Source organism: Panthera onca, chromosome C1, assembly GCF_046562875.1.
Source record: "Panthera onca isolate mPanOnc1 chromosome C1, mPanOnc1 haplotype 2, whole genome shotgun sequence".
Lineage (NCBI taxonomy): Eukaryota > Metazoa > Chordata > Mammalia > Carnivora > Felidae > Panthera > Panthera onca.
This window is the reverse complement of record NC_138346.1, coordinates 207,231,966-207,257,061: the sequence shown is the minus strand read 5'-3', so window position 1 is coordinate 207,257,061 and position 25,096 is coordinate 207,231,966. Positions and strand designations below refer to the sequence as shown.

At 44.9% G+C, this 25,096-nt stretch overlaps 1 protein-coding gene and 1 non-coding gene across 2 annotated transcripts in view; one reads left to right on the top strand and one right to left on the bottom strand.

The window, feature by feature from the left end:
* MICOS10 (mitochondrial contact site and cristae organizing system subunit 10) overlaps positions 1 to 22,600 on the top strand; it is a 34,052-nt gene extending 11,452 nt beyond the window's left edge. Inside the window, exons 2-4 of the mRNA XM_060624978.2 lie at positions 18,599 to 18,646; positions 19,716 to 19,825; positions 22,349 to 22,600. Coding sequence (XP_060480961.1) covers positions 18,599 to 18,646; positions 19,716 to 19,825; positions 22,349 to 22,363 — 173 coding nt within the window. The 3' untranslated portion in view covers positions 22,364 to 22,600. The remainder of the gene's footprint in view (positions 1 to 18,598; positions 18,647 to 19,715; positions 19,826 to 22,348) is intronic.
* On the bottom strand, positions 3,247 to 3,353 carry LOC132674017 (U6 spliceosomal RNA). Its single transcript, XR_009608344.1, has one exon. It is a non-coding gene; the product is annotated as a U6 spliceosomal RNA (small nuclear RNA).
* Positions 22,601 to 25,096: the final 2,496 nt, after the last annotated feature.

Here is a 25,096-nt window from a genome sequence, read left to right as displayed (position 1 = left end):
AAAAAATGCTGTACCGAAAGAGGCCATTGAGTAAGGTCATGGAAAAAGGAGCAAATTATTGTTTGTCTTTAAATATCAGTTCATCTGATAAATGTGGCTTACCACAAAGTATTGGTGGCTCACCAAAAATTGCCTTTTGGTAGCCTGTGTTTGGAAACTGATACGTTGCCATTTCATGGAGTGATATCACTTAGGCTAAACTAAAATACTTCAAAGGTTTTTGGTTGTTTGTAGGTTTGGGTTTCAAATTAGTACATGTTAATTGTTGAATCGGTCACCATATTTTGTTTGCTATATGTATTTCTAAACAGTTTTTGAGAGCAAAAATACTTTTTCCATTTGCGACAGCAATATGGATAATGGAACATTGTGATCTTGCTAGAGGAGAATTTTCTGTTAGTATTATAGAATAAGGTAATTAGGCACCGTATGGAACTTGAAAACATATTTAAATTTTTGTTCTGGCTGTGGTTTTATGCTTTCCTAAAATGTGGCCTGAAACCATTTATTAGTAAATATGCTGAATTGCTTTCTCTGGCAAGTGCATTTCAGTGTTGAATCCAAGTGAAAATACAAATATTTACTTATAAAAGTCTTTTGGTGTGGTAATATTTTTACTACAGCCATTGACCCACTAGTAAAATGTTAGGGCATTGCTAGATTGGATCCTGTTTATTTAAAGGCCAAGAGAGGGAAAGAGAGCGGAAGTAACATTAAGTGAATGCCTGTTACGTGCCACCGTATTTGTTACACTAACATATTATCCCTTTTCTACCCTCCTAGCAACTCAGTGAGGAAGTTTATATTCTCTCTCTTTTTCTAGCAAGAAAAACAATGCTCAAAGATTTTTATAGAAATTGAGAAGCTGATTTTTAAATCTAAATTAAAATGTAAACAATCCAAAGTAGCCAGGGCAATTTTTAAAAAGAAAAGCAAAGTTGGAAAATTAACATTACCTGACATCAAGACTTACTACAAAGCTACAGTAAACAAAGTGTGGTATTGGAGAAGGGAAACACATCTAGATCAGTGTCCCGAAATAGACCCATAAATATATGGTCAATTAAAGATGATGCCAAGGCAGTTTAATGGGAAAAAGAAAATCTTTTCAACAGATGTGCTAGCATAACTGGATATCCATATCCAGAGAAAAAAATAAACCTCATTATTGTGCATAAAAATTAACTCGAAAGGATCACAGACCTAAATGTAAAATGTAAAACTATAAAACCTCCAGAAGAAAACATAGGGGAAAAAATCTCTGTGACCTTGAGTTTGGAAAAGATTTCTTAGGTCATGAAAGCAAAAGTCACTAAGAAAAAAAATGATATGTGGCATTTGGTCAAAACCTAAAACTTTTGTTCTTTGTTTTGTTTTTTTTTAATTTTTTATGTTTATTTATTTTTGAGAGAGAAAGAGACAGAGCACAGCAGGGGAGGGGCAGAGAGAGAGGGAGACACAGAATCCAAAGCAGGCTCCAGGCTGTGAGCTGTCAGCACAGAGCCTGACATGGGGCTCGAACTCCCGAATGGTGAGATCATGACCTGAGCCGAAGTTGGGCACTCAACCGACTGAGCCACCCAGGCGCCCCAAACTTTTGCTCTTTGAAAGACGGCATGAAGAGAACAAAAAGGCAAGCCACAGAATCGGAGAAAATATTTGCAATACATTATGTCTGATAAAGGGCCTGTTTCCATAATAAAGAAAGAACTCTTAAAATTTAATACTAAGAAGACAACCCATTTAAGAAAATGGGTAAAAGGGGCGCCTGGTGGCTCAGTCGGGTAAGTGTCCGACTTCGGCTCAGGTCACAGTTTCATGGTTTGTGGGTTCAAGGCCCACGTTGGACTCTGTGCTGACAGCTCAAAGCCTGGAGCCTGCTTTGGATTCTGTGTCCCTGTCACCCCCCCCCCCCCTTCCCCACTCATGTTCTGTCTGTCTGTCTCTCTCAAAAACAAACATTAAACATTTTAAAAATGGGTACAGTGTTTGAAAAGAATCTTTACAAAAGAAATTATTATGCTAATGGCAAGTAAGCACATGATAGGATATTCAACTTCATTGGTCATTGGGGAAATGCAAATTAAAATCGTGAGGAGATAGATCAGCCTCCACACCCGTTAAAATAGTTAAAAAGACTGACAACACCCCCTAAAATTTGACTGGGATGTGGAGCAGCTGGAGTTGTGCACAGTTGGTGGGGTTGTATGTTGGTGCATCCACTTTGTAAAACCGTCTGGTGGTTTCTTATAAACATGCCATCTAGTCATTGTACTCCTGGGTATTTACCCAAGAGAAACGAAGACGTTTGCTCACACAAAGTGTGAATGTATGTGACTATATGAATATTCGTAGCAGCTTTATTCATGATGCCCCCAAACTGGCAAGGACCCATATGTCCATCAGCAGGTGAATGGGTAAACAAAATCCAGACTATCCATAAAGAGGACTATTCGGTAGTAAAAGGAACAAGTACTAACACATACAGCAAGAGGTATACCTTTCAAAATCATTCTGTTGGAGCTAGACACAGAACACTGTGTGCTGTATTCCATTTACCTGCTTGCATTTGTACATACACTTCTAGAAAATGCAAACCAATGTGTGATGACAAAGCAGATAAGCGTTTGCCTGGGGCAAAGGGTGGAGGGAAGGGTGGACCGCAGAGGGGCACCAGGAAGCTTCCAGGGGTGGCAGCACTGTTCGGTTTCACGGTTTTTGGTTTGATGTGATGGCATACTCCGTGGCAATGATAATGAACGACCCACAGCTGTTCACAAATGTTAGACTAAAGTACTTACTGTGTGATTCCACTTATGTAAGTTTAAAAGCAGGCAAAACTACTCTATACTATTAGAAGTCAGAATATGATTACCCTTGGATAGAGAGCTTTGGATAAGGGAGGACCAGGCAGGCTTCTGAAGATGTTGGTAATTTGCTTTGCTCTGGCTGCTGGTGACTTGGGTGTGTTTAGTCTAGAAATCTATCGAGTGGTGCCCTTAATTGTGCAGTTTCTATATGTATGTTGTATTTCAATAAAAAGTTTTTAAAAGACATGTGCTGTCACAGAAAGGTGTCCTTGGTAATTATAAAGTGAGAAAAGCAAGTTGTAAAACATCATGCATGATATATGATCCTGTTTATATAAATGGAATGATAAACAATAAACTTAATCCAAAATAGCTCTCCAGAATGGTGATGATGCTAGGTGAGGAGGATCATTAATTTTGCTGTTTTTTTTTTTTTTTTAATATGGAATGCTTCATGAATTTGCATATGTCATCCTTGCACAGGGGCCTTGCTAATCTCTGTATCATTCCAGTTTTAGTATTATGTGCTGCCGAAGTGAGCACAATTTTGCTGTTTTTATAATGTAAGTAAATAAATGAGAACAGTTTCTGTTAAAAAAAAAAAAAAAAGCGGGGCTCCTGGGTGGCTCAGCCAGTTTAACATCTGACTGTTGATTTCAGCTCAGGTCATGATCCCGGGGTCGTGGGATTGAGCCTTGAGTTGGGCTCTCTGCTGAATGTGGAGCTTGCTTAGGAGTCTTTCTCTCCCTCTCTCCCTCTCTCCCTCTCTCCCTCTCCCCCTCTCCCCAACTCACATTCTCTCTCTCAAAAAAAAAAAAGTTATTTAGGGCCACCTGGCTGACTCAGTTGGTAGAGCATGAGACCTTTGATCTCGGGAATGTAAATTTGAGCCCCATGTTGGATGTAGAGATTACTTAAAATCTTAAAAAAAAAAATTTTTTTAAAGCTACTTTACTGAACTAGTAACTAAAGTCACTTCATTTGGGTCCTATAATTGAGAATGATGAATAATCTTTACATGAATATGTGAAGTCTAGTTTTGATATTTAATAGGTTAGTCCTTCAAAGTAAAAATCTGTTTAAGCTTTTCACCAACTTTGAAATTATATTGGTATCTATTTTTTGTTAATTTTTATTATTTTTTTGGTTTTTAAAATTTACATCCAAATTAGCATATAGTGCAACAATGATTTCAGGAGTAGATTGCTTAGTGCCCCTTCCCCATTTAGCCCGTCCCCCCTCCCACAACCCCTCCAGCAACCCTCTGTTTGTTCTCCATATTTACGAGTCTCTTCTGTTTTGTCCCCCTCCCTGTTTTTATATTCTTTTTGTTTCCCTTCCCTTATGTTCATCTGTTTTGTCTCTTAAAGTCCTCATATGAGTGAAGTCGTATGATTTTTGTCTTTCTCTGACTGACTAATTTCACTTATCATAATACCCTCCAGTTCCATCCATGTAGTTGCAAATGGCAAGATTTCATTCTTTCTGATTGCCAAGTAATACTCCATTGTATATAGATACCACATCTTCTTTTTCCATTCATCCATCGATGGACGTTTGGGCTCTTTCCATACTTTGGCTATTGTCGATAGTGCTGCTATAAACATGGGGGTGCATGTGCCCCTTTGGAACAGCACACCTGTGTCCCGTGGATAAATGCCTAGTAGTGCCATTGCTGGGTTGTAGGGTAGTTCTATTTTTAGTTTTTTGAGGAACCTCCATACTGTTTTCCAGAGTGGCTGCACCAGCTTGCATTCCCATGTTAATTTTTTTTAATGTTCATTTTTAAGAGAGAGAGAGAGCGAGAGACAGAGTACAAGTGGGGGAGGGACAGAGAGTGAGGGAGACAGAATCTGAAGCAGGCTCCAGGCTCTGAGCTGTCAGCACGGAGCCTGATGCCTGGCTTGAACTCACAAACCATGAGATCATGACCTGAGATGAAGTTGGGCGCTTAACCGACTGAGCCACCCAGGCGCCCCATATATTGGTATATGTTAATGCAGTTTCTTGTTGGGTGACCTGTTATTGAGTTTGCTCATGGTGGATGTGATGGCCCATTGTTGCTTTGGAAGGCCCCAGTTGTATAACCTCCGTGAATTCATAAACTTAAAGAAGGATGGGTTGTTGGAACCAGCAAGAACCTTAGGGATTCATTTGGTCCAGTGGTTTTTAACTGTCTTCCACAGCATCTTAGTGGTTGTCTCTGGGTGGGAGTAGGTAGGGAGAGGAAGATGAGGGGACGTGAAGCAAGTGGTTTTCTGGTTGGGCCTCCAGCCTCTCCCCTTTTCCCCAACAGAGCAGCTCCACTGTGGTCTGTTTTATTTACCTATTTGGGAAGATAACTTCATTGCTTTCAAAAAAGGTGGGGTGGGAGTGCTGATAACCACTAACTTTCTTTAACCCTCTTGTTTCAGAGATGAGCAAATTGATGCCTGGGGAGGTTGAGATGTGTTTTCCAGGGTCTGTTCATACAGGGTAATTTGTCTGGAACCTGTTTCTGCCTATTCTGGATACTGGACGGATTTGTCCAGGAGACTGCTTCTTTCATGGTCTTCTGACCCCAGCTTATGATCTCTCTCCTCCATCCAGATTTACCCACACACTGGGCCCAAACACACACCCTCTCCATTCCCCTACCACTTACCCATAACTTAGTTTGGAGCTTGATTTCTCCTGGATGTGGCTGGTCCCCATTTTAGCTAGAGACCATCCCTAACCGAGAGATGGCCATGAAAATCCTATGGCTTCTCCGTTAGAATAGACAGGGGAGTGCGTTTATCACCAGTTTTCAAAATGTGCTCTGTAGAGCCCTACAGTTTGTGGGGCCCCTTTGGGACAAGTATGGGTTTAGGAGGTGGGGTCTGGATGCAACTTGGACTCCTCAAATAGTAGCTTCAGCTTTATCTATTGCATGTACTAGGCTACCAGAGAAGATTTCTCTGGAAGGAAGGCTTTCTGCTTTGAAAGGAAGGCAGACGAGAAGGAAGGGAAGCCTTTCACTGTAAGGGTGAGGAAGGTGAAGGACGTTAGCTGGAGAAGCATTGCGGGATGGTGAAAAGCCAGGTGGGCTTGGCTGTCTCAGAGCCTCAATTTCCTCGTCTCTAAACTTCTTTTTCTTTTTCTTTTTCTTTTTTTTTTTAAAGGAGGCTCCACACCCAGTGTGGGGCTCAAACTCATGACCCTGAGATCGAGAGTCGCGTGCTCTACCCACAGAGCCAGCTAGATGCCCCTCCTCATCTGTACGCTTGGGATGCTAGTCCCCACATGGTTGTGATGAGGCTCAGGATAAGATAATAATCTAAATGGGTGTGGAAGCACTTTCTAGATTGTAACCGCCTAGATCAGTTTGTTCTCCACTGGGAGTGATTTACCGCTACCTTCTACCCCCTGGGGGCAACGTCTGGAAACTCGTGTGGTTGCCATACCGGGGGATGGGGCAGTCGGGGTGCTGCTGACACCTAGAAGGTGGGGGACAGGGATGCTGCCAAACATCCTGTGATGTGCAGAGCACCAAAGAATTGTACACGGAAAATGGTACACGGAAAAGAATTGAAGTTGAGAAACCTTGCCCCAGGCTTACGTCTCTATGGCTTACTCTCTATGGCTCCCCAGGCACAGCCCTTTCAGACTAATACTCACACAACACGGGTCATATATTCATACATCTCTAGGCGCGTACTCTTTCAGCAACTGAAATTGAGGTGAGAAATGAAGGGAAAAAAAAGAAAAGGAATAAACAATCATCAGAATGACCTTAAAGCATAGTACATTGTTATAAGGGCCTTAAAAAAACCCCACATGCGTGCATATGAGAAGAGTATGGGGTGTGAGGGATATGAGTCAATGTTAATGAACGATGGGAAGCTGAGTTGTAAAATGGTGTGAGGCATGGCTGGGAGAGCTGACAGATTGCAGCGTTTGTTTAAAACTGTCCAGAATTTCCAGAGTTGCTTCAGTTGTGTATCTTCAGGTAGGGTTTTATTTTATTTATTTTTTTAAACATTTATTTGCACACACCTGCGAACGAGCAGGGGAAGGGCAGAGTGAGAGGGAGAGAGAGAGAGAATGAGAATCTCAAGCAGGCTCTGAGCTGTCAGCACAGAACCTGATGTGGGGCTTGATCCCACCAGCCACAAGATCATCACGTGAGCTGAAATCGAGAGTCAGACGCTTATGTGACTGAGCCACCCAGGTGCCCCTTCAGGTAGAATTTTAAAACTATTGATTAATACTAACAGCATATATGGGAGGAATTGGAATCTACTGTGTTTATGTCAAGTTTCTTTATCCAACTTAAAGCTGCATTAGAATGCTTAGGGTAATTTATAATTATTGTAACACTCTGACATAATTGTTGACAGATTGGTAGACTTACTTTGACAAATGTTTACCAGTTAGAACAAGTGTTTCTGATTGTCAGAACCTGCACATGTAAACCACTCAATTTCTGTTTGCTGGATTTTAAATGATTACCTGAAGCAAATGATTTAAGCAACATAATTCACCTTTTACTAGGAAGCTTTCCTGAGAAAGCTGCTACTTTCTTGGCATCATCTCAAATGATTAAATTGAAATCCATTAGTTGTAGGGTTTTGTTTTTTTTTTTTAACCATTTTAGCATAGGCCTAAGTGTGACAAACCCTGAACTCACGAGTTTATAAATATCCCACTCTCATTAGAAGCAAAACGATATGTTACTGCGCTGGTCATATATTTCCTTGACATTAGACTATATGCTACCAATCTTAGAAATTCCCAGAAAAGATTGGCTGTGACTGTTGAAAAACCACAACTTACTTTTCTCCTTGTCCCTGCTGCAACTTGAAATTCAGTTTAGCTCATAACTTCTATTTCAGAAGACTTTTTTTTCCCTTAGTTTATGAAAACCGAATTCTTGGTTTCTTTATGTATGCAAGTCCAGTGATTTGGGGAGGCTTACTTGTGGGGCTTTGTAGAATAATGATGCCTTTACGAAAGAGTGTAGACCGCTACTGGAAAATAAGGTCAGCTGGGTGCTATTGCCTAGCCTTAGAGTCTTGGGCACCTTATTCGAGCCAGATTTGAATAGCAGAGAAAACGTTGGTTTCTTACAGAAGACCCTGAAATTCAGGTGAATCCTTCCAACACCTTTTGCAAATGTTCATTTGGGACAATCCCCATTTGCACCAACAGTACCTTCATTGCAAAACCGTTGGTATACTTTTCAAATATTTGAGCCCCTCTTCTGTCTCTGTTTGCCTTTGCCCATGACTGTGTCTTTCCTTAAGGATCTTTTATCTATGAATCATCACGGAGTGTGGTCACTCCCGCTGCTCAGAAGTTCCTAACCCCTGACCAGAGTCCCGCTTTCACCTGCCCTGCTCACCTCGAATACCGTCCCTTTCGGTTCTGCCTCGCAGGGGATGCAGGGAAGGCAGAGGTGGGGCTGTTGAGGAGAGACCAGAGTATGCAAGGTAACATTTTTCAGTCTGATGGACGGAGGAGAGTCGGTGGTCTGGACTTGTCTCCCCCCTGGGCTGCTGTGACAGCTCTGTCCTCGTGGGTTTCCCATCTCTGATGGAGGCTTCTTCACCTCTGTCCCCGTTGCCGCCAGAGAGGGCACATCAGATACATTGTTCCTGCTTAATTCCCTCTCTTGCTTCCCTGCTGCTTATGACAGAGGCCGGGGTCCTTAGTGTGGCACGAAAGATTCTGGCTCCATCTGCCTCACACTGGCTAATTTGGTAGCAAGGAGCTCCTTGCAGCCCTTTTCCCTTGCCCCTTCTCTAGCCCCCACAGTGGCTGGGGTATCTGTGCACCCTGCTTCTGTCACAGTACCTTGCATTTTGAGTTTGTTTTTTTCCTTAAAGACAAGGATGACTTTATTTTTTTTTAAGTTTATTTATTTTAATGTTTATTTTTGGGAGAGAGAGAGAGAGAGAGAGAAAGAGCGTGAGCAGGGAAGGGCAGAGAGAAGGAGACACAGAATCTGAAGCAGGCTCCAGGCTCTGAGCTGTCAGCACAGAGCCCGACGCGGGGCTTGACCCCATGAACCGCGAGATTATGACCTGAGCCGACATCAAGAGTCAGACGCTTAAGCGACTGAGCCACGCAGGCACCCCGCACTTTGAGTTTCTAATTATCAGTTGGCTCTAACTCTGGACGATAATCTTACTGGGTACAGGGCCTGGCATAGCACCTGGCACACAGTAGGGGCTCAGTTTGTGTGATGAAGGTAACGCTCATGCATAGTGTTGGCCGGGGTGAATTTGGGAAGGTATTTCGTTTACTTTGGGGAGTCAAAATTATTGTAATAGCTTTGTGTATCTGTGAGGGGGCGATCAAGGACGTGTCCTTGGGAGTCAGGCTGCCTGGTTCAAATCCCAGATGTGTGACCTGGGACAAGCTAGTTAACCTTTCTTTGTCTCAGTTTCTTGGTCACTAAGACAGGGCTGATAAAAGAAGTTTGCTGTGAGGATTAGATGAGGTCATTGAACCCCGAAGGGTAAGTGCTTGGTGAGTGCCTTTCACTCATGTCTTGTGGTGTTCCTGAAAATGTTGTACATGTTGCGTTTTTACAGCTCCGTTATATTTTAGATTAAAGGAATTTGGTATTGGGGCGCCCGGGTGGCTCAGTTGGTTAAATGTCTGACTCCTGATTTTGGCTCAGGTCACGATCTCACGGTTCCTGAGTTTGAGCCCCGCATTGGGTCCTGCGCTGGCAGTGTGGAGCCTGCTTGGGATTCTCTCTCTCTCCCTCTCTCTGCTCCTGCCCTGCTTGTGCTGTCTCTGTCTCTCTCAAAATAACTAAATAAACTTAAAAAAAAAAGGGGGGGGGGATGGAATTTGGTATTAAAAGGTTATTTGATGGGGGCACATGGATGGCTCGGTCGGTTAAGCCTCCGAATCTTAGTTTTGGCTCAGGTCATGACCTCATGGTCCTTGGGGTCGAGCCCTGCATCAGGCTCTGCACCGATAGCACAGAGCCTGCTTGGGATATTGTCTCTCCCTCTCTCTGCCCCTTCCCCACACATGCTCCCTTCCTCTCTCTCAAAAATAAACATTAAAAAAAAAAAAAAAAAAAAGGTTACTTGATGAATGTTATAAATAGCACCAGTGTTTTTCTAGTTATCCAGGTAGAAGTTCTCAGCATTTTCTTTGACAGCCTTTCCCCTTTGCAGCCCCCAAGCTCCAGATCTGCATACACACACTTAATCAGTTCTTAAGTCCTGTGAAGTCTGCCAGCAAAATGTCTCTTCCTTTCCAAGTGCTCCTGCACACCTTAGTTGGACGAATCTTACTAAAGCACAGCCTCAGTCACATTACGTATCTCAAGAAACTGCCTGCTGAATTAAGAGCTGTCATGTTTTGGTGCCTTCAGAATGTCCCCTATTCCTTCCTAGCCAGTATTCTCATTCATGTTTAACCTGTCTTTGCCTCAAGCCCATATAACCTTATAACTGAAATAGAAGCACTGGGTAACAGTTCCCACTTTTCAAAGAATAAACGCTATGTATTGGAGTGATGTACTCCAGAGGTAAATAAACATATCCCCTGTGTCTTCTGCTTAGTAAATGCTAGTGACTGTAGATGAAGTAAATGTGTAAGGAAAAGGAGTTAATGGTTCTTGTTGCTCCATGGAATTTTTCATTTGAGTCAGGAGTCGGTGACAACATAATGGCTATAACAACGTACGTGTCGGGTACCCTGAATCCCCGGTTCTTCCATTTCCTTTCCCAAAGAGGAGAATCCAGTTGCTGATACTGATGGGGATGGGCAAGAGGGATTGGGGGTGTTGGGAGGGAAGGGACTCACCAGAAAATTCCCTTTTGAGCAGTTTGGATGAATTTGGATTCATTTTATCAGCCCTCAGCCCGTTTGGATTCATTTGATCTCTAGCCAGTGCACAAAGGGAAGTACTTCCCGGCTTGAATTGTTGACTCTTTGTCATTGATTCTAAGTGATTTCAGGTTTTTGTTAGCACTCCTGAAAAGTCAGACATCTGCAGTTTCTGTTCTTTCTTGAAGGACTGAAGAGTAGCACAGTCATAAGTTACCTGCCAAGATCCAGAAACACATAGTTATCGTATGTAGTGATAGGCCAGGTGCCCTGGTCTTCTGCTTACCCATAGGAAGGAGCCACGTGTGTAGGAAGGAGCCATGACTTTGGAGTCCGACAGCCTGGGTTTGAACTCTCCTTTTTTAGTTGTGTGTACTTGGGTAAGTCGGTTCCACTGAACTGTTTCCTCTTCTGGACGATGGGACCATAATACACCTTAGAAGGTGCCTCTGTGGGTCAAATGAAATAATATCTAGAAACATAATACAGTGCCTGGCACTCTGTAAGTGTTAGTACCTCCAAAGCACCCACCCCCAAAAAGATGTAATGCATTGGGTTCTTTATTGTGTTTCTTGAAATGTAGTAATTCTGCATTTTTTCCAGTCTCTCTTAAATAAAGTCTTCAGAGCTTTTTCTCATTTTCCTACATGCTATGCCCACATATGAATTTATTAACTAGTTATATGTCAGTAAAATGTGTGCCAAACCTGTTTCTTCTTCTGTGCCTTGGAAAGTCGTATGACTGTCAGAATTCTGAAGTTGGATCGTGTGCTACATACACACATTCATTTAAAAGGACCCTTTTAGTGAGCTTGGCTTCTCTGGAAGCAGAGCACATCAGTAGTGACTTCCACATTTACCTTCCCTATTTTGGCTTCTTTCTGCTGACTGGTTTGCTTGTTCTGATCAGAATCCAGGGAATTGATGTCTACCCGAGAAAGTCCTACAGATGTTCCTTCCAGCCCCTGTCTAATCTGGAGAGCCACAGGAAGGTGGAGGTCTTGTCGGATAGCCCCCTTCTTCCTCTGTTTCCCACATACCCTACAGCGATGTTGACTTTTGAGAAGCTGATTAACACACACTGACTTTACCATCTCTGGGTCTTTGGCCCGGCACACTTTCTTGGTTAATTCACATGACTTGGCATTTCCACGTGGACACCTGGGACAGTCCGTCTTTGGCTCAAAGCATTAAGTAACACAGTTTGGAGCTGACTTAAAACTGTTTATTTATTTATTTTTTTCCTCATAATTTGGGCCCTGAGCATCTTTCATAAATCAGGAATGTTTCTTGGAAATGTAATTCTCACTAAACTCAGTCCCAAGGGTGCTTCTCTATAAAAGCACATTCTTGTTTGTTCTGTTATAACAAATGCATGTGATGATTGTAATAGCATTGATAGAAACATGATTGAACAGGAAAGCATGTCCATTATAAACAGATCAGTTTGATACTAATCCAGGTTCAAAGCATAAATACAGCTTTATGAAACACAAGATAGCTCTAGGAAAATCTTTATTATATTTGAAGCAAAATGTTCTAGTTAACAATGAGTCTGAAGGAATCCCCTTTATTTATTTATTTATTTATTTATGTATTTGTTATTTATTTATAATGTTTATTTCTTTTTGAGAGAAAGAGAGAGACAGAGCTCGAGAGGGGAAGGGCCAGAGAGAGAGGGAGACACAGAATCCGAAGCAGGCTCCAGGCTCCAAGCTGTCAGCACAGAGCCCGACACAGGGCTTGAACCCACGAACTGCAAGATCGTGACCTGAGCCGATGTTGGATGCTCAACGAGCTGAGCCACCCAGGCGCCCCAGAATCCCCTAGTTTTAGAAAGTGTATGTCACGACCTGATATGTTCCTATACAAAATTGCTGATGCAATTTTGCAGCTCCCACTCAGAGTTGGGAGAAAGGTTGTGACTTTCAGCTGTGACTCACCCACAGTGTGGTCTGTAGTCAAGCCAGTGGACTGTATTTTAATAGAGGATGAACTATTATGTGACACTTTTGACCTGTTTTGAGTTCCATTAGAGAAGTAACAGAACTTACTACCACTTACTGAATTCGAATTAGGTCCCAGACACTGCCAGATACCTTGTATTTTCCTGATACCGCAACTCAGTGAGGTTGTTTTTTCTCGATAGCCGAGTGGGGCGAGGCCAGGCGACGTTAGATAATTGAGCTGACGTCAGAGAGCTAGCTGTGGAGCAGTGGTCGACTCAGGCCCGCCTCGTGATGGCACTGGTCCTCTTGCCACGCCACTTGGAGACGAAAGCCCTCCTTGTTCTAGAACCTTTATCTTTTCTTTCAGACATTTAAGAACAGAGTTGCTTGGCACGTGGCTTCTAGGGATCTTAAAAACTCGTGTGGAATTCCTGAAGCTTCTCATATACACAGACTGCCAGTTGCAATGGTACTGAAGTTTTTGCTCATACATTTTGATAGAAGTTATAGAAATTAAAATGGAGTTGCTTTGCAGTTTCGCTTAATTTTTAGGTACAGGTCAAATGTTAGTATTGATAACCATACATTAAGCTCATGAATTTAGGAGCTTCATTCAAAGTGTTAAATGTCAGGCGCCTGGGTGACTCAGTCGGTTGAACGTCCGGCTTCGGCTCAGGTCAGGATCTCGCAGTTTGCGAGTTCGAGTTCCGTGTCGGGCTCTGTGCTGACAGCTCAGCGCCTGGAGCCTGTTTCGGATTCTGTGTCTCCCTCTCTCTCTGACCCTTCCCTGCTCATGCTGTGTCTCTCTCTGTCTCTCATAAATGAATAAATGTTAAAAAATAAAAAAAAAAAAGTTTTAAATGTGAGGCGCCTGGGTGGCTCAGTCCATGAAGCGTCCGACCTTGGCTCAGGTCACAATCTCAGCGTTTCTGGGTTCGAGTTCTGCGTGAGGCTCTGTGCTGACAGCTCAGAGCCTGGAGCCTGCTTCAGATTCATTGATTCTCTCTCTCTCTCTCTCTCTCTCTCTCTCTCCCTCCCCCCCGCCGTCCCCCGCTCACGCTGTTTCTCTTTCTCTCTCTCAAAAATAAAAAAACATTAAAAAAAAAATAAAGTGTTAAATGTAAGTCCACTTATCCTGATGAGCACTGAGTAATGTATAGAATTGTTGAATCACTGTATCGTACACCCGAAACTTCTATAACACTGTATATGTATATGTTACACTGTACATGTATATGTTAGCTATACTGGAATTAAAATTAAAAACTTACAAAAGTGAAAAAAAGTCAGAAGAATAAATAAAAATGTTAAATGTAAGCCAGAGTGGGATCTTAGTTATCATATGTTAAGTTATTGATAAATAAAATGGGTCCCTGGTCTTTTTTGCCCCCCTGTGATCTTTCATAGAAACGCTTCGTGAGTGAATTTGTGAGAATTTGTTTTTGTGTGACTCCAGACAACGAGCTCTTCCTCCTTAACTGCGAACTCCATTGGCAATTGCAACTTTTACCGGGTTGATTCCGCAGGAGCAGGCATTGCCCCAGTTTGCTCTGTTTGGGGGCTGACATCCAGAGTACGTTTTATGTAGCCTGCTTGTGAATTCTTGCTGATTATGTTTGCTTCTTAATTATTGGCAGTGAAGTAAAGCTTCATGATACGTGGCATGGTGAGAGCAAAGATTTTTCTAAATAAAGTTGAAACCTGAAGTTGTCTGTATGTCACAGTAATGGCCATCAACACATATTGATTTTCTCCCCTTTTTGACACAAAATGTGGCTTAAGGCATACGCAGGTGTACTGCGATTGGTTGTTGTTCTTTTAAATTTGTTACCAAATCTGCTTGGGCATAAGATAGGGCCGTATTTTATATGTCATTAGTGGGAGCGAGTTCCTTGTTTTGTTATTAAGATAGTATCAGATGAACTACTCAGGGATTGCTCCTTCCTAAAAATTTGGGTTTATCTACTAGCCGGTTTTATGATGTCCTTTTGGGCGCTGAGCATGCATTGAAGTGCAGGGTTAGATTGATTTGGAGTAATTTCTTTTTGAAAGAATTTGTGCCAATTCTTTTCCCTCTCCAAAAGAAATGGTTTCGGAGCACGGGCTCCTTGCCTAATGTCAATTCCATAAGGCTTCTCGTGTGTGTGTGTGTGTGTGTGTGTGTGTGTGTGTGTGTGTGTGTGTGTGTTTCCTTGCCCCCCTCCTTCCCCTCTTAACTGGACTTTGCCATGAAGAAGATGTGTACCTATAATCAGGCATTTCTTTAGGTTTATTTGTCATTCCAGACAGCATTGACCAAAAGAACAGGCTTGAGTGGGGGAAGGCAGTTATATAAACCTTATTCATAGTTAAATATTTGCTTCCAGGGAAGGTGAAAAATGCTTTGTACTTTTTCCTTTGGCTTTTTTCCTCTAAGAGAGCTTGTCGTGCAACAACACAAAAAAGTGGCCAAAGGCGGAGAAAACTCTTCTCTTTTCTACGTTGGGTTTGTTTTTATTGTAAGACAAACCTTTCATGTTTTATTGTTACGAAGTTTAACGTGGCCTCGAGGTGCCGATCTTTAGTGGAAACAGCTGCAGAGTCGGTGTCCCCGGATCAGGTGGGACTTTCTTTGAAGCAACATGTTGCTTTTAAAAGGAATCCAGCATGTGAGAACTTGAGCCTGTGAAACTCATCAGCGGCTGCACCGTTGCTAATCTGTCAAATAACCGAGATAGCTAAGTTTAAGTAAAACACTGGCATTGAAAAATCAGTTTCTGTGTTATTTTTTTTTCTGGAGAGAACAGTCTTATTATTTTGTGTCTTAAAAATACAGAAACGGAGGAAAACACCACTCTAAAGAATTGAAGGTGTAGCAGCCCAGTGTCAGGCCGTAGAGCACCCTCCGTCTTTTGGTCAGTCTGAGCTGTGATTTTGGTCTCCTACCTGCAGGTGGATGCCTTTGCTGGGAGCAGAACTGGGTGACTGGACATACACCTGCACTTAAACGTGTAAAGATTTCCTGTTCTGTGTGGGTTGATGTTGAAACATCTCTCCTCTCTGACGAGCGATGCTGGTAGCAGTGGGTTGCCATCATTCTTGGTCTACCACTTGGAAAAGTTGAGCATCAGAGAGCTTTCTTTCCTTGGGGAAAAATAGGAGAGACAGGCATGGAGTCAGAGGGACAAGAAAAGTGCTGGAATATTTTCCTTTTGGGCTTTTGATTTGTTTGCCAAAAAGTTGCCTTCCAGATGGAGAAGACCGAAAGCTCTGATTGTAAGCCATTATGTTTTTACTGGCCTACCTCCCCATCCCATTGCCCAGTTTGAAATCTGTAAGCCAGTCCAAATCCTTTACCTCATTTTCTAGTACCAATTTACTGTCTTACTCATCTTCCAGCTGCAAGGGGGTGAGGCAAGTCGCTTTGAAATTGAACCCTGTGCCATTTTATAAACCAGGCAACAGCATTTTCTTGCCAAGGAGTATCAATCGCGATCGCTCCCGTTCTCTGAAGCTCGTGAAGCTCGTCTACCAGGTAGACTTGTGTCTGTGACATGTGTGACAGGATTAGTCCGGGAATGAATCTGAACAAGCCCTTGTGGCCTTGTGTAGACTTGTTACTACCCTGGTTGCCTAGCGTTCTGGGCTGTTGTGTGGGAAGCACAATTTGCTTTTTGGCTGTATCTTACTTGACTGGCTGTAGACATCTCGACACTCCCAGTTTTCCCTTGGGAGGTAGTGATTGTTTAGGGGTTTAAACCGTAGGGGACTCCAGTGTCAAGGCACAGGGGGTACGGTGCCTTTGGAGTCGGGCAGACTTGGGCCCAGTTCATTACTCTGCCGCTAACCAGTATCCTTGAGCAAGTTATTTCCCGCATCTGAAAAATGGGGCCTAATACCGTATCAAGTTGATGTTTGGTTTAAAAGAGAATTTAGGGGCAGTGGCGAGAGAATGTTGGGTACGTGTGGGCAATACTAAAATGTTAGTTCCTTTTCCTCAAATGATGTCAGCTTTGAACAGGTTAACTATTGTGGTCTGTAAGCTCACTAGTTTTCCACCATTTTATTAAATTATATGGAAGTTGGGGTGACATGAGTGATTTTCAGATACTGCATTTTATTTTTAATTTAGAGAGGGAGAGAGAGTGGAAGTAGGGGAAGGGGGGAGGGAGAGGGAAGGGGAAGGGGGGGGAGAGAGAGAGAGAGAGAGAGAGAGAGAAAGAGAAAGAGAAAGAATCCTAAGCAGGCTCCACTCTCAGTGCAGAGCCCTACACAGGGCTCAGTCCCACAACCCTGGGATCATGACCTGAAATCCAAGAGTTGGATGTTCAACCAACTGGCCACCCTGGCACCCTGTAGGTACTGCTTCTTATGTATCTTTTAAAGTTGTTAGTATTTTTATTTATTTTATTTTTATTAAAAAAATTTTTTTTAATGTTTATTTTTGATAAAGACAGGGCATGAGTGGGAGAGGAGTAGAGAGAGGGGGAGACACAGAATCCAAAGCAGGCTCCAGGCTCTGAGCTGTGAGCACAGAGCCCAACACGGGGCTCAAACCCACAACCCATGAGATCATGACCTGAGCCACCCAGGCATCCCTGTATTTTTATTTGTTTTTTAATGTTTATTTATATTTGTGAGGGAGCACGAGCAGGGTAGTGGCAGAGAGAGGGAGAGAGAGAATCCCAAGCAGGCTCCGCGCTGTCGGCACAGAGCCAGATGTGGGGCTCCATCTCATGAACCACGAGATCACGGCCTGAGCTGAACCAAGAGTCAGACACTTGACCGGCTGAGCCACCCAGGTGCCCCAAAATACTGCTTTTTAAAGTTGAGCACCAAACCTAATGCAGGGTCTGTTGGACAGGGCAAAGTAATGATTTTTAATTAAAATTCCTGTCCGTGTAGGATTTAGTCACGAGAAAGAAAGCGACACCGTGGCCACATACATGTGGCAGGGGAGAATTACCAGAAATCATTCCGAGTAAGTAGCATAAGCAGTTTCTTCAGGCCACTATCAGCTGGGTCGCTGCTTGGGTGGATGAAAAATTATGGGAAGGAGGTTGCTTGTGCCGAAGTTCCGGGTTTGGAGCAGAGAGGTCAGGCTGGTCGACCGAGGAGTACTCTGAGTGTTGACACTGCAGTAGCCTAAAGTCATGATTAGAGAAGAAGCTCTTGGAGTTCCAGCAGCACAAACTGGAAAACTGTGAAGGCAAAGTGAGGAACGGGGGGCTTTTTTGTGGTGCTTAACTGTAAAGAGGTTGGTTGGAGGCGCACTTGGACCCTGGAGTAGACACTCTGTCAAGAGCATCGGAATACAAGGTCTGAAAACAATTGGCAAGTCTGAAAAAATTCAAAATCAGAGTTTGGTTCTCTTCCTTGGTGTGTGTAACTTTTCTGATAATGGCAAAATGAGTTTACCTCAAAGTCCGGGATGTGTATCACTGCAGTACAGGAGGTGATTTTTTGCCCCTAAACTGGTACCACATTTTAGGTAAAACATTTCTTTTAAAGGTTCTACATTCATTTTAACATATCTTACGAAAACGATACAGCTAGCATTCAGAGCTATGATCATACCAATGTTATTATTTATTATTGAAGTTCAAGCCATATTTACTTAATTAAATTGTGCACTGATTTTCTTATCTTTTTTTTTTTTGTAAAGAAAACGATTGGGGCTCCTGGGTGGGTCAGTCAGTTGAGCGTCTGACTTCGGCTCAGGTCATGATCTCGCGGTTTGTGAGTTCGAGCCCCACATCGGGCTCTGTGCTGACAGCTCGGAGCCTGGAGCCTGCTTCAGATTCTGTGTCTCCCTCTCTCTCTGCCCCTCCTTTGCTCATGCTCTGTCTCTCTCTGTCTCAAAAATAAATAAAAACATTTAAAAAAATTTTAAAAAGTTAGAAATGAGAAGATCAGCTCTGTACCAAGTTTTTTTTTTTTTTTGTACTATGTTTTATAGATGTTCACATTTATGAAAGGTTCGTTTTATTTTTGTCACATTACTATTATGAGATTGAACATGTTTTTCCTCCCTCTTTGTAGGTACTGGTTTTGGATTAGGACTGGTTTTCTCACTTACCTTCTTTAAAAGTAAGTGTGACTTTTACTGCCTTTTCAACATAATGTCCTAGTGTGTGCATACACATAGCAGGGACGCTTCTGGAGGGCACATCCACATGGTTGCCAAGCATACACTTACGGGTTTAGGGAGGCCTCTGTCAAATATGCTAGACAAAGAACGTGGACTCAAAAGAGGTCAGGATGGGCTGGGCATCTCTAGACTTTCCCCTGGGCATTGAGTCAGGGTGCCTGATATCTTAAATATGATATCATTTGAAAAGCCTCTACTTTCTGCCAGTGAGTCATTTGGCCAAATCTGCACGCTCAAATATTTCAAATTAATTATACTTTTTTTCTCAAGGAGGTTGAAAATGAGAGTCCAACTGGTAAGAAAAACAAGTGGGCCAGAAATACACATGCCTTTTAACCAGAAATGCTTTCGTTCTGTGTAAGAACTTCTGACGTTGGGATATTGAACAGAAGCCGGAGGGGTCACTTTGACCCCTTTTCCATGAAGAACTTGAGCGGGGGGATACATTACTGGAGAATCACAATTAATACCTGGTGCTGATATAAAAGAATCATTTACAGTCTTGGCTTAAGTAAGCCTCACAACTTCCTGTCATCAAAATTCAGTTGGTTCAGTTTAAAACTCAAGCACCTTACCGGAGGGTGGTATTATTTCTGATAAGGTTAAGAAATGAGTTAAAATGAGCAAATGATTAGAACTGATGTTTGTTAACTAACTGGAATTTAAATAAAAGTTTGGGGGGAAAAAAAAGAACCGACATAGAAGAGTTAAAATGTTCGACTGTGTCTACTGTTTTCCGTGTTGTACCACTCATGAAGACCTCAAACCTAGCAGCATAGGTACCAGGTAATTAATTATTCGCTAAATTAATAGGTTCACTCAAGGACTCCCTTTCCTGGTTTTTGGCCGTTGATTAAACATCGATAGAAATGAATGGCATGTTGTACGTATCAGTAGGAGGCATGCTGAATATTTATGGAACCCTAAGCAATGTATTTAAGCCAGACAAAAAACCTTATCTTCTCTTAATCGTTCTCTATTGGGATTTTCCCTTTTTCTGCTCACTAGGAAGAATGTGGCCCTTAGCCTTTGGTTCTGGCATGGGATTGGGAATGGCCTACTCCAACTGTCAGCATGATTTCCAGGCTCCATATCTTCTACATGGAAAATACGTCAAAGTACGTACAGAATTGATATTTCTCTTTCTTTTAAAAGACAAAGAGTTTCTCCTGAGTCTCTGAAGAATTCTTTGGAGCACATATACTTAATAGACTGTGCGTGTCACTGAGCTCCTGATTGCTCTTTGGCGTCTCGTGGTGTTGACCCCGCTTGGGTGCCTAAAGTCTCTCCTTCCACTGTCCCTCGAGATGCACGTGTACGTTCACACATAGACTCTCTTGCTAGCGACTGCAGCTGAAGAACCTGCCTGGAAATGTATCGTCACGGTAAAGTGGATTTGTCTTCGATACCTGCCAGTGGCGCTCACGTGCGACATCGTGGAGTGCCCCGTTCACGTCTCACACACGCTCGGGCGAAACCCAGCAGCTGGGACTCAGCCACGACTCTGCTTTTTATTGAGGAGGGGAGGTTCTTGACTGTAGTAAGTCCCAGTGATTCTGCCAACATCCTTGTCTACAGACATTTTTACTAATGCGGACACGATGAAAAACTGTAACGTGCCTTGAGAGGGAGGAAAGTAGCACATTTCCTAAGGGTCTCGTGTGTCGCAGCCTTCCCGTCGCCTTACCGTGCTTACCGCGGGGTTTAGGGGAAAGGATCTCGGGAGGCCGGGTGCTCAGGGACGCGGGTGTATTTAGTTATGTATCCCCAGGGCCCAGAACGAAGTAGACGCTCAGACAAAAGTGAAACGAAGGAGTGAAGGAGTGACGTGCACTGTATACCCCATTAGACGTGTTCGTGGCCCCAGGCTTCCTAAGGCAGAGTTTTTGCAGCAGCACCAGCTGCAGTGAAGAGTGTCCCGTTGCCTGGCTGTGTCGAATCGTCTCCTTTCTGGGTCACCGTGAGCTAGAGCCAGTTGATCTGGGCAGCCTTGTGGGGAGGGGGCGGGGAGAGCCCAGAAGCCAGGACACCCAGGCGTGGGTCCTGGGCCACCACCCGCTTGCTTCCTGTGTGATCTTGAGTTTTTGCTTCTGAGATTCTGTCTTCCGTCCATAAGAACAGGGTGGTAATTTCTACCCACAGGGTTGCTGTTAGAATTCAGCGTGAACATGTTTGTAAGCCGTGAGGTGCTGTAGAAGGAGGCACGTTGGTGGGAATAGTTGAGGCCGACCAAGGAAGGGTGATTGGTTGGCTTAGCCGTTGTTCCACCCTGATAACAAGCAGAGCAGAAAATGTGGTGCAATGGAGTGTCCCAGTTCTGGTCAAAAGCCGTAGCCGCAAGGGTCACCGAATCCCAGATGACCGTACCCGCCACAGCTCGGTAGCCTCTCTCTTAGAACCTGCCCACACTGTCAGCTGCCTGCCCGAGCGACCCGTGTGCGCATGCTCACCGAGGGAGTCGGGAGCCGGGGAGCCTGGCTGCCCTGTCGCCTCCCTCCATGTTAGTGCGCCATCTCCGCAAAGCCAGGGTGAGGTAATCAGAGGGACAGCACAAGGAGAGGCCGAGGCTGACGACGGGCAGTTTCCACTGCTCCCTGACCCTTCGCTTTCTTGGCACTCGGGCCGGATTTGGGAGAAGAGAACAGAAAGGAACAGGAGAGGAGCTTCAGGGCTTTTAATTGTTTAAAAGACTCTCTTTGTTCCGAACTGGGTTGTCATGGGTAATGGCTCAGGCGTGATTATATGCATATTATACATTTAATGGTGGGGAATTACTGTGGAAAATATTGTTCCGATTTTACAGCCTTGTGTGGATTGCTCCAGCGTGGCCTTGTAACTTTATCTGAACTTGAGTCTGTGCCTCTCTGTGCTGTCATCCTCCTCTCTGAAGAGAGGAGCGCGGCGCGGGGCTGTTGCAGGGCAGTCACTTTATGGTGGCTGCCTGTCGGGTGCCCGCGCTGCCTTGTGGGCCCTCCTCGGTGCCCCTGCTTTCTGTGCTTTCTCTAGCCCGCCCTCCCAAGAGATTAGTGGGAGAGGTTTTACTGCCCCTCGCTGAGCAGATGAGAAAACACAGATCTTACTGGGGTTGAGAAACTGGCCAGAGATCCCCTCATTAGTAGGGCTGCTTGATTCCAGAGCCACGCTCTGTCCGCTCACCTGTGACGCACCCTTTGAGGAGTTGTAGGAACGGTTGTCCAGGTACCGACTAGGCAGACCTGTTCTTTCCCTCGCTCCTCCCTCAAAGATGAGGGAGCTGCTCTTAAGAGCCTGGGAGGGGTGTTTATGGTCCTCTTGCGAGACTGTTTTAATTTTTTTTTTTTAATGTTTGTTTATTTTTGAGAGAGAGAGAGAGAGCACGAGCAGGGGAGGGGCAGAGAGAGAGGGAGACACAGATTCCAAGGCAGGCTCCAGGCTCTGAGCCGTCAGCACAGAGCCCGACGCGGGGCTCGAACTCCCGAACCGTGAGATCGTGACCTGAGCCGGAGTCGGACACTTCACCCGCTGAGTCACCCAAGCGCCCCCTCGTGAGACTGTTTTAAAGCAAGCTGGGTGTTGAGTTTTGGGCCCGTTGGTCCCTCGGGTTAGAGATGCTGTCAAAATGCTGTGTGCGCACTTCTAATCAGAGCGTCCCTCCTCTGCAGGAGCAGGAGCAGTGACTTCCACCTGAGAACATCCCAGTGGGAGGAAAAGAGAAATCCTGTCTACGCCTCAGGAATACTGAAGTGCCCTGGAGTAAGCTGACATTCTTCTGTAGCAATGTTATCAGTAATGCTTTCAACTCCAGCACTGTTTATGTATTTGAAACCAAGTCTGTTTCTTGTTTTGTATTTTCTCTCTGGAAATTGCGAGAAGGTGGTCTTAAAAGAAATAAATTAAAAATAGGCAGCCCAGTGCATTGCCTGCGTTTCTTTGCCTCTGGTCTTTGAGCAGGAGGAGGACTGTATTTGGACTGCCAGCAGCTGTCGCCTTGGGTCCCAAGCTCCCAGCCTTCCTGAAGCCACAGCCACCCTGCACCCCGTCTCCCCTCCCCCCCCATGTGTAGTTTTCGGAACCACTTCTACCTCGTGTAATGGGTGCGCAGAGGTTGCTGCTGGGTTGTCTGCTGATGATGACAGACGTCTGGAGGAGCCTTGCCTTGCAGGAGCAGCTCTTTAAGATCTGTGTGTTGTCCTCACCAGGGGACCCGGCAGGGCACGTCTCAGTGTGCCCAGTGCACGAGGTCAGAGAGCTGGCTGTGTGGAAGGGTGTGGAAGCGGACCGCGTCGGTGGCTCACTCCATCAGCCACAGCTGATTGCCACAGCTTCGTGGAGCTGGACACAGTCCGGGCTTCGGCTCTGGGGGCTTTGTCCTGAGGGGCGGGGAGAACTCGTGGCCGGCCCACCTGGCTGGAAGGCCACGTTTGGGGTTAACTCCACACAGCAGCTGAAGTTTGAGGACGGAGGGGCCACTTCTAATGCCCCTCTGTGAGTTTATTCCTTTGGTTTCACCTGAACCAGGGAGGCTGGATGCAAAAGTAATACAGTAGCAATTTCTTCCGAAAACGTATGGAACCCAGAGGGCGCTCAGTCTCTCGGGTCGCATTTCTGTCTTTAGGATAAAATTAAGATGGGCAGAGCTTGATCCCACCTGTGCCTTTATCCTGTACGAGCTGGCGGAGCATCCTGAGCGAGCCAGGTACTGCTCCAGGCAGCAGAGGTAGACGAGAAAGTAAGACACAGGCCCCCCGCCCTCGAGGAGCTTAGAGTCTGCCGGCAACCAGACACGCAGACCCTCGACACGAAGCGGAGGCGTGCAGAAAAAGTGCAGTGAGAAGGGGAGAGAGAGAGAGAAAGAGAGAGAGAGAGAGAGAGAGAGAGAGATGGCCCAGTGGGCAAGGGAATACCACGGACTCATACTTGACATTGACGGGGACGTTCCAGACAGATGAGGAAGGGCGGGAAGGTGGCTTACGTGAAGGCTCGGAATCACGCCAGGTATGGTAGTGGGGGGGGGGGGGCGGGTAGTAGGGTAAGCAGGTACGTGTCACCGGAGCGTGCAGGGCCCGGAGAGGTGTGGAGGGCGAGGCCCGGCACTGGCGGGGAACTAGCGTCTGACCCCCGTTCTGAAGCACTGATCAGACGGTTCCTGCAAGTGTTGTAATGAGTAGATTCAGGGTAGAAATACTCTCTCATTTAAACCTCCTTTCATCCTTCACCCCACGCCCCCTTTCCAGAAAGGTGTGCTGAGCTCTGGGCCAGACCGGGCAGCAGCGGCTCTCTGCCCTGCAAACTGTCCAGGCTCCTCTCCGTGCTTTTTTGTTTATTTGATTCACTTAAAGCCCCAAGTGGGCCTGAGCCCAGGACCAAAAGTCTTGGCCATGGCTTGCCTTAGCCTAGCCGTGCTGCTGTTTTGCACTCTGCCCCCTTCATTCCATGATCAAGACAACCCGTGTCATTAAAAGAAAAATAACTTTGCAACCTGTTTCATCCCTTACACTCGTCTTCTCCATATTTGCTTTAAAAGTTAATATTTCCGGGGCGCCTGGGTGGCTCAGTTGGTTGAGCATCCAACGTCGGCTCGGGTCATGATCTCGCGGCTCATGAGTTCAGGCCCCGCGTCGGGCTCTGTGCCGACAGCTCAGAGCCTGGAACCTGCTTCGGATTCTGTGTCTCCCTCTCTCTCTGCCCCTAACCCACTCGCATTCTGTCTCTGTCTCTCTCAAAAATAAATAAACATTAAAAAAAAAAAGTTAATACTTCCCTCCAATTTTTCCATCTCTATTCAGGCAGAGAGAAGAATAACAGGTCCCGTCCCGAAAAAGGAAAAAACAAAAAAAACAACAACAAAAAAACCCCAGGAAACACAGCATGCCCTTTGATTCTCTAGACACGTCAGAAGAACACGGAGTAGAAAAGGACAGTGGAAGCTGGCTTCCCTGTCTCATTAGCTGTTGGCTTGGACATTCCATTTGGAGGATCTGTCTGCTCAGCATCCCCGAAACGCCGCTTGTATGTCTGAGAGACTGGTGAGCTCTGGGAGGGAATGGTTCTGAGCAGAGACTGGCCACAGGAAGCACTGGCTGTTTGCTTTCATCCCAGGGTACTTTGTATTCCTGCTGCGGAGCTCTTCGCGGACGCTGGCCCAAAGCACGGTGCTCCATCTTGCCCCCACTCCCTGCCCCCATCTCGGATCAACCTTCAGAAAGCTCCAGCTTGTTGGCAAAGGCACGCGTTCTGTTTTACTTTAAGTTTCATTAGAAATTCAAGTCCTCCGGGGCTCTTTTCCCTTGTGGGGCTGTGAAACTTTGACTCTGCTCCTCGTCTGCCCTTCTGGAACCAAGTAGAAGGAAATTCATGGGTTTGGGGAGAGAGTGATGGGAACCCAGCTGGGCACAGGATGCTAGGATAAA